This window comes from Seriola lalandi, unplaced genomic scaffold, assembly GCF_002814215.2.
Source record: "Seriola lalandi dorsalis isolate HSWRI2012SDOR001 ecotype SW California unplaced genomic scaffold, Sedor1 jcf7180002054972, whole genome shotgun sequence".
Classification (NCBI taxonomy): Eukaryota; Metazoa; Chordata; class Actinopteri; order Carangiformes; family Carangidae; genus Seriola; species Seriola lalandi.
In genome coordinates, this window is record NW_019525660.1 from 1,002,429 (window position 1) to 1,012,041 (window position 9,613).

At 38.8% G+C, this 9,613-nt stretch overlaps 1 protein-coding gene across 1 annotated transcript; it reads right to left on the reverse strand.

Moving 5' to 3' along the window:
• Positions 1-1,592: 1,592 nt before the first annotated feature.
• lrit3a (info leucine-rich repeat, immunoglobulin-like and transmembrane domains 3a) lies at positions 1,593-7,901 on the reverse strand. Its single transcript, XM_023398005.2, has 4 exons — positions 7,662-7,901; positions 6,016-6,482; positions 3,580-3,885; positions 1,593-3,364 (listed from the first exon to the last, which is right to left on the reverse strand). Exons 1-4 carry the CDS (start codon positions 7,775-7,777, stop codon positions 2,337-2,339), a joined length of 1,917 nt encoding a protein of 638 aa, XP_023253773.1. The 5' UTR covers positions 7,778-7,901; the 3' UTR covers positions 1,593-2,336.
• Positions 7,902-9,613: the final 1,712 nt, after the last annotated feature.

Consider the following 9,613-nt stretch of genomic DNA (forward strand, 5'->3'; position numbering starts at 1 on the left):
ATCTAGGAGAAAGAGTGTAGATGCTGCAGCCATATTAGATGCTACATCATGTCATTGCTTTTGTAAAACGAACACTTCTTAATTCCATCTGGATGAGTCACTTTGAAGCTGTTACATTATAAAGCATTTGAGACTATGCAACTTTTGATTGAAATAATGTCATGCTGATAGTAATACCTGCAAAATCATCACTCTTACTAAAGTTTATATGATACAAAGTTGAGAGTGGTGAAACACCTAAAATAGCACATTTGCTTTGGCTGCTTCATCCACCCAGCTCCCATCTGCTATGGAAAAATATTGATCAGGGTTGCCAGGTCCCACCTGCTGGTACTAATACCGTCATGAATTTAATAATATACTGTATTTGTGTTCAGATTACTTGGCTGCTGATATTGTTATTTTCTTCTACATTCAGTGTCAACAACAATGTGCAAAAACCTAAGAAATAAGTGCTCCTTAAACTTTACTGTTATTTGAGTGAGGTTAAAGTTAATGGATTGCAGGTTTAAGATTGATGGCTTTGTGCTTGACCTCCGGCTGAAAATGCTAAGGGCAAGTTTGTTTCACATTTAAGTCAAATTGGAAGCAAATCCAGCTTATTAGACCCAGTGCATAGCATAGATTACAAAATGTTTCCACAACCACACAACAGTCTTAGCCATGTTGGTATATACTCTGTCACTACTTACATGTAATCAGTTTTCCACTGGCCTGCTATAATGGCAGCAGAATTTATGATGCAACTGTAAAGCCTCTAGAGAGGTAAAGTATCTCACCTCCAGTTGCATTGTCAGCCTAGTGGCAGCTGTGGCACAATTAAGGAAGAAATCTATTGTATCTGTTTTTATATCCAACAGATAAATTGTCAGCTGGGTAGGATAGATAGCTATAGAGGCAAGAGGACCAGGGACATAGAGAGGGGATAAAGGACAGACCGACAAATCGATAGATTAATTAACAGACTGTCTGTCCAGTCATAGTTCATCTATCATTAACACCTTAGCCCATCCTTTTCTACATCCATTCATTCTGTTTGTTAAAGTAGCCTGTCTGTTGCCATAATAACGGCACAGCTGGTGTAAAAATTATTTATTGCTGCAGGCTCATACAGATGGTGGCACAGAGGTATCCATGGGAACAGTTTTCCAGGTTGTCTAATTGGGATTTATTGCAACTCCTGTTCAGATGAGCAGAGAGCAGGACAACTGTAACCCATTGATTTTCAGGATGAACACGCCTGCTCTTGTTCTTAACTGACTGATCATGTGATATGTCTGTGTACATTTCGATGCTGTCTTGTGTTCATAAATAACACTGGTCATACTTTTACTTCACAGCAGGCTCTTTATTTTGCTTCTACTTGAAGTATTGTGTTTAACTCGTACTAGGTAATGTAGAGTTTAATTTATGCATAGGTGAATAGAGAATTGATGGTATATAATTGAAGGTCAGTGAGTTTAGTGACCCTGAAAGTCATTGACGGTCAACATTTTTGTAGGTTATTTATACCATTTGAGAGACCTATTTATATAGGAATAGTGTGCACATACCCGTTCTGATAACATGGTACACAAATAACACCAATAGAGTTCAACAGTTTAATTAATGGTTTATTAAAAACAAATGCACAACTCCACTTATAAACAAACGTATACATAAAGTCATAGAAACTGGCAATGTTTATCAGATGAGTCACATATTCTATCAAACACACTGACAGTGCTTGCTTGTCCAGTAAGGCAACAATCAACTTGATGTATAAAGCAACAGTGATGTTGTGAATGTGATGGGGAATGGGTAATGGGTCTTTTTGACACCACCACATGATATTCATATCTGACACTTAAACTTTGGCATTGAATATAACATTTAACACCCCACACAGTTAACTGACAGGCTCTTTGTATGGTACTATTTATAATTCAGTTCAACAAAGGTGCTGTGCTGAAGTGACAACTATTGAAATGTCTTTATCAAATATAAGGCTCCAAAGAAATAAGGACATGAATAAAAAACATCAGAAAGTCATTGACTAATCTGAGTTTTTACCAACAACTTCTAGGGCATGTTTTCATGTTTACTAAGCTTGTCTAAATCATTATATAAATCTTTATAAATTGATAGTTTATTGGAAATGGAGAATGAATGGGCTAAACCATTATATTACAGTCAATCAGTGCCTTATCACCCCACATGTGAAAAAAAATAATATTTATAAAGATGTATAAATGATTTTGTAGTTAATATATTATCAGTTTCATAAAAGGCATATAACAAATATTTCATATGTGTTTCTAATGTGGCATTCAGGCATTGCCCACAGTTTCCTTATGTCAGCAGAGATACTCAGACCGGGAACTGTCACTTTTATAGGTCATCTGGGAGTCTATGCTTGACCTGGAGCACAGGAGCATTCGCTCTGATTCATGGGTCGCTCTCCTTGCCCAAAGCTCAGTTGGGTGAGAGGTCAAAGTTCTTTGTTTCATTGAAATTGTCTCAAACTTCACATAGCTGTCCTTTTCAAGTTCCTCTTCATCCGAAGCTGTGTTGTGTCCTTTGCAGTAGAGAGCGAGAATCTTGTAGATCAACAGAGCAATAAGCGACAAAACCAAAGCACAGGCAATACCACTTATGATGATGAAAAGTTGATTCGGCCCACTATCCTCTACATTGTCCAGTGTGTAGAAGTCAATGCAAGGGTCTTTTCCAGAATCACTACCTTTTGCTATGAGGCAAACTGAGTACCTCATCCCAGACGATAGTCCCTCTAGGAGTATTTTTCCACTGCCAGCATTTGTCTCCTCTGTCCTTTTGACGTCATCTTCACCATAGGGTGAATATACAACTGTAAGAGGGGCATCATTTGGCAGTCCATCTGCTGCCCAGAGCAACACTGCACTGTCAGATGTTTCCTCTACAATCCTTAGGTCTTTGACAGACTTAGATGCATCACTTTTTTTGCTCTTTTCATCTGCCGCAAGCTTTCTCCCTCCTTGCTGGGTCTTTGTTTGTTTGAATGAGCCTTTCTGTAAACCATTGCTGGGGGTAGTTTTCGGCTTCTTGGGGACAGCAGATAGAGTTGTTGATGTTCTTGGGAGAACTGTGGACGTTAACAAGGGCAAGTTGGGACTGTCTGTTGGCGGAGTAAATGTTGTGCCTTGGCTGGTTGGTCCAGTTCCAGTGCTTGGCCTCAGTGGAGGGATGGTGGTGCTGATGGTACCAGCAACAGAGATAGAAATGGTGGCATCTGCGTTGCCAGCAACATTCTTAGCTTTGCAACTGTAGTCCCCAGCATCTTTGTACAATATTCCATGCAAGCTCATGATGGACCATCTTATGCCCTCCCCAGGTGACTCCTGAACTATAGGGTGACACAAGAAGACAGAGGTCAGCATGGATCAAATCCTACCAGGTCTTCACCTGCTTTGCATGTTTTTCAAAGGATTATGACCTTGTGGCATTAGCCCTGCACAGATTAATGCTTCCTGCCCACCAGAGAGTGAACATTTACATGCATACTAATACATAGATTTTCTAAAGATATAAGTTTGAAAATGCAGAGGCTATATATTATACCTGTGTTGTTGACTGGTGAGCCATCTGACTTAGCCCAGTAAAGAGTTGGTGTCGGAAATCCTGTTGCGTCACATCGCAGGAGAACATTACTGCCCAAAGGAGATGTGATCTTGGTTGCGGAAGTCATGACTGATGGTTTTACACAATTATCAAGCTCAGCACGCTGAAAAAGAACACCAGCCAGATTTTCTGGTCCACCGCAGGTCAGGAATAGGTCCATCAAAACCACTGGTGTGTCTGCCATTTTGGAAAGCTCAATCAGCTTGGAGATTTTACAGTCGCAGAACCAGGGATTATCTTGGAGGCCTGAAAATGAAAAGATGAGTAAAATTATGATTATTCATTGGTGTTTCATTCCATTGCCACGTGAAATACCATCCATTTAAAAATGGATGTACAACTTTATGGAAGCAAGGCAAACCAATAAGATTGAAAAAAAAAATTTACAAACCCATAATGATGTATACTCTGTGGTGAGTTAAACACTACTGGAAACAGTGGGTATCTTATGGTTGCATGGTACATGTAAGTTAGCCATATTTATAAACTGCCATTAGTTTTCTCTTTTGCTGTGAAAATTCACATGATTTTAGGCATCGTTAGAGGGAAATTCAAGGGCTGTGGAAGTGAACCGATCCTATGAACTCCTTTACAACTTACTGTAAACACATGTTACACAGGTCCAATAGATAATCATACGTACTGGTGCATATTAAAGCCTTTTAACCAGATTAGTTTGTCTTAACAGTGGCAAAGCACCTAAGCTTCCTCTGGCCTTCTTCCATTTTGTAGCAACACTCTCTTTCCATTAGCCTTTCTGTTAGCATAAACATAAATAGGTCTCTGACAACTTCAACGCTTTATAGTCATTGTATTAATTTTGAGCTCGTCAGGCCTATTTTTGTGGTTGAAAGATTTAGAAGAAACTGAAAATAGTTCAAATATTTGTCAGAACTATGTTTTAATTTTTCTTTCAATATTTTAAAAACAGCGTTTATTTATAATTTATTTATGAATAATTCAGCAGTAAAGGTGAGCCTACCTCTTCTAACATACTAACAGGAAATGCTTTTAGGATGTGCTAAAAAAGCTGTCGTCTGTTTGTGCATGGTCTGTTTTTTTCTTACCGCCTAATCCTGTTTCTCCTTCAAGTACACCAGTGCACACAGCCAGCTCTTGTGGCACGGATAAGCTAGCTTGCCCTTACACAGCTTATTAACAATATCCCTCCCACTGTCACTGCTACACAGATGGGATGAACACACATTTACTTACATGTACATCAAAATTTCATCCAAAAAAGGTTTTTTAATAAAGATTTAACAGGAGTATTGACAATTAATTAATATGCGCAACATAGTAAGGCTGCAATTACTTTGGTTTCACACCACAACAATTTATACTGTTTTCACAGTAAGCGAGTACCATAGATAAGACTATAAGAAATAGACTTAAAAAGAAAAAAAAATCTTACTTGTGTCCAGTTTTAAAAGGACATAAGTAAGGTTTTATTATTACCTTAAACATAAAACATAGTGACTACCTATAATCAATTGCTTAGATTTTTGACTTTGAAACCATCTTTTCGAGCCCACTCCCTTCTGCTTCAAAACAATTAAATTCCTTTAGGCATTTTATCTTTCCTCCGTCCTTGCACCTCCCCTGACTCTTTGTCAGCAGTGGAAGACAAGTTGACATCGCTATGACATTTCGGCAACAAATAAAATTCTTGTCATGCCAAAAAACAAAAAGCAATGACAATGCAATTCGCAATTTCTGACAGTTGTTGCTAATGAAACTCTTCGACTTAATGATAGCCACAAGTTTGAGTTTGAAACTGAGAATGGGTGACTCTACTCTTTTATGTATCTCTAATTCCTCTTGGAGATGAACACAACCTTATTAAACGGAAATATTGAAAACCTGTAACATTGTGTATTGGACAAAAGTTTAGAACATTAAAAATAAGAACAAACTTTGACAGTGGATCTTTTAACCTTTCAAAAAATGATCAAAGGTTAGATATCATCTTCCCTTCAGAAACATTTCTGTAATTAATGTTTTCTATTTTGCACTGTAAGTTTAATATGTTGCATGGTCGCTTGTGATACTTTTTTTTTTTCTAATTTGATCCACTGAACTTGACCCCAGCTTGGATAGCCAAGAGGCGCTGTGTTAAACATTCAACAGTTAATTAGGAAAATAAATAAATAATACAAATTAAGCGTCAACTCTGCCACTACTTAGAATAAGCTAATTTGACTGTGTCCTGGCAGTCACTACCTGGCCAGGTTTGAGTCAGTCACAACAAGTCTAGCTAGATTAACAGGTGATGGAATGAGATTCCTGAGGTAATTACAAATAAACCCAAAAGTGTCCTGCCATGGCCCTTTACATCCTGTAAAACCCACGTCAGAGACAACCTTTTCTTCTTACCTAACACAATTTTCTGGGAGGCATTAGTAGAGATGGGTGCTCCATTGAAGGGCGGCCAGATATCCATGAGATCAGATGGCAGGGTTGCTAATTTGTTGCTGGATAGATCCAAGTAAGTAATGTTGAGGAGGTAGGGGATAGCTTCAGTGGGAACACTGGTGAGTCTGTTGTTGTGTAGATCCAGTGTCCTCAGTCTGGGCATCTCTTTTAGAGACTCCCAAGGGAACATAGAGATCATATTTCCATCCAGCCTCAACTCATGTAGCACTTTGAGGTTGTAGAAACTTCCAGTATCCACAGAGGTTATGGAATTGTAAGTAATCCAGAGGTATCGTAAATCCACCAGGTAGTAAAAAGCTTCAGTTGGAATTCGGCGTACAGCAGTTTTCTCAACACGAAGTTTAATCGTATCCACTGGGACATTGACAGGGATATCGGACATGTCTGGGTCATTGCAGAGCACAGATCTGAGATTGAAAAATAAATTGGTTAAATGGTTTGAACATAACTATGGCCAGATAACAAAACAGTTTTACAAATGGTATAACACTTAAACCCATTTTCCAATTAAGACAGCAGGTTATGTCAACAGATGAGCATCTAAAAGAATTAACAACCAGTCTACAAGCTATAAGTATCTATCTACAGTATCTGTCCATTCAGCTATCCATCCATCCAGACTCTGTCGAGACGTGGGATGCTTTTTCTGACATGACTGTAGTCCTTCTAGAGGTCACTTCCTAGATGGCAAGGTCAGAGATAATCACTGTCATCATAACTAGTGAGTTAACATGTGGGTTGACTTCCACTGCAGGAGGTGGAATATCTGGAATCAGTTATAGTCATGATAAAGACATATACAGAAGAGAACTGTTTGACTGAAAAGCCTTTCACTAACAGTTTTATTAGCAGTACATGATAACAAGCGAAAAAAATGAACAAAAGAACATAGTCATATAGTCCTGTACCAGAACATGTGCCATAGGCACCTTTTCTCTGTTTTTACAATGGACATGTAACATCATAAAATTTTTCTCTGTTGTCGAACTTGTTAGTGAAAATTAACCCACACAGAAAGATGGGGGAATAGGGTTCAGTGCTAACATGATGGCAATTAGGTCTTTCTCTGGGATAAATGGATTGGTACCACGCCAGGGAACGTACATTATGTCAAAACAGGTCAGTACAAATTACACTGTGGTGGATTTGGATAAACTTGCCTTTATTTCAGTGTCCTTGAGATACCTGATTCAAAACTGATTATTTTCCTACACTGGTATTAATATTGCTTTTACTTTAACAGTACATTGGATGGCTCTGCATTTAGTTAATTGTTGCTCATCCAAATCAGGCTCTACCCCCGATTAACACACCTCGTGGAGGCCAGATGGCTGACAGTGTTTGGAGCTTTGTGCCCCTCAGTGAACATGTAAATATAACTTTTAAAGTGTGCCCCCTTAACTTTCCATTGATTGAACACAGATTTCGCACCAAGTAGTCTGAATACTGTGGTTCTTACTGCTTTGCTCATTAAAATGCGTCATCATTGCTAAATGAGCAATTTAAATCTTTAATTTAAATTTTCCAAATTGGCAAAAGAGACCAAGTGTTCGAATGAGGGAGCATAATTTAAGTGCAATTTTTACCTTGTTCCTGTTCCATCAGTACGTCCATGGAAGACACAGGTGCACTGGGATGGACAGAAGGGACGAGCCATACTGAGGCAGCATAGGAATACATGCACATAGAGAAGTCGACGCATGATTTCACCGAATGCACCCAAAATGCTCACATCGAGGAGAGATCAGGAAAAAAGACATCCGGATTCATTGAGAGCCTGAAGAAGTATCCTTCCCAAAAAACAAATGTAAAATAACGAAAAGAGCTTTCAAAGTCCATAAGAAGCAGCAGTACAGGCTGAAGATCTAATTACAGTACAGGTGACCTGTCAGGTTGACGGCTGGGGGAGGGGGGGGTGGAGGGATTAGTGGAGGATTGCTTTGGTTTGACAGGGTCACGCAAGCTACAAGAAGGGACCGGGGGGCAGGACGGGGCAGGACAGGGCAGGACCAGTCATCTGGACGTGGTGCTAATCAGCTAATTCCGGAGGTTTCCCCACACGTGCTCCTCCAGCGACACCTTTTGTTAAGCCATTCAGATACCAACCACACCATTGCTTTTCCTGGGTTTTCTGAATGTCCATGCTCTTACTTATGTCTCAATTCACTGTTGGACACATTGGAAATATTTTTTTTTAACTAACAGTATGCTATATATAGTATAGCTACAGCTAACCCTGTTTAGTTATGTTCAATCCCCTTGTCTTTGTAATTCTTCTTCGTTTTGACCCATTGCTTTAACCTGCTTCCAAAATGAGAAGACTGTAGATTGCTTCTTTTGCACTTGCATTCTGATGCAAGTCCCTCTGAGTCTCAAGAAATTCCTTAAATGTAAATGTAAGATGTGTGAACGAGTTCTGTCTGGCACCAGGGTGCAAAGTGTAATCTTGGATTTGATTTATTACCTGACTGGCTGGAACAGTTGCTTGGGGTAGGGGCCAAATTCAACCTGCATGCAGATGACGGTTTTACAGTAGTGTATCTGTTTCATATTTTCTTCACACGTTGATTTTAGTTTGGGTTGACTTGAATGGCTCCATACACAGGCATTCGGAGAGTGCAAACATCTTCTGGACAGTCCTGTGTTTTGATGTCACAGCAAGTGACATCATTCCTATCATTAACATTTTGACTGAAATGGACTTTGTGACAAACACAAGTCTGGGATTTGGCCTCTATCTTAATTGTTTTTTTTGTCTTGGATTCAAATGTTAGAAGTTCTGTATCTGCATCACCATCAAATCAAATCAGCTGATCCTTGGCCCAAATCTAATTTATAAACAATTTCTCATGGAAACATTTTTTAGATACAGTGTAGTATCAGGAGGACAAAACTAAAATCAAATACAACCTACTGCAGGTAAATAGAAAAATGTATTTATGGTTTTATGATCAAGATTAATATTATGTTAGTTATGTTACCTAAATTGATTCTTGAGCTTTCGACTTTCTGGTACCAGATAATATATAACATGTTAGGAACCTCCTATACACAAAGTGTGAAACTGCTTATTCATATACGACCTCAGTTTAAGAAGCAAAACTTGAATTGTGTTGTTATAATGTGCCTAATATTAATAATCAACAGTGCTTAATCTTATTAGTGCAGTTATAATCATTGATTTTCACACATACTATTTATTTTCCCAGTTTCTGGCTGACAGAGGAGAGGGAGACATCTAGTGGTATGAGGTAGTTACTGAGTGTATTTCCTCCTGATGAGCAGGGGCGCCGCCAGGGATTTTGGGCCCCATGAAAAAATATCACATTGGGCCCCCTCACCAAAATATATAAATATAAATATATATATATATATATATTTTTTTTTTTTTGGGAGGCCCCCTTTCAGTCAAGGGCCCTTAGAATCGTCCTAACTTTTCCCCCCTTTACGGCGCCCCTGCTGATGAGTATCAATTTCCTTTCTCCTTTCAAAATAGTCATCGATCTTTCTACAGTCTAATCCTGCCTGACATATTTCA

Excerpts from the sequence above, each read along its gene's own strand:
- lrit3a (XM_023398005.2), bottom strand. The coding sequence starts at position 7,777 with ATGCGTCGACTTCTCTATGTGCATGTATTCCTATGCTGCCTCAGTATG. Across the intron at positions 3,886-6,015 it reads CTCCCAGAAAATTGTGTTAG|GCCTCCAAGATAATCCCTGG; the intron begins GTAAGAAGAAAA and ends TTTCATTTTCAG. Across the intron at positions 3,365-3,579 it reads CTCACCAGTCAACAACACAG|TTCAGGAGTCACCTGGGGAG; the intron begins GTATAATATATA and ends GTCACCCTATAG.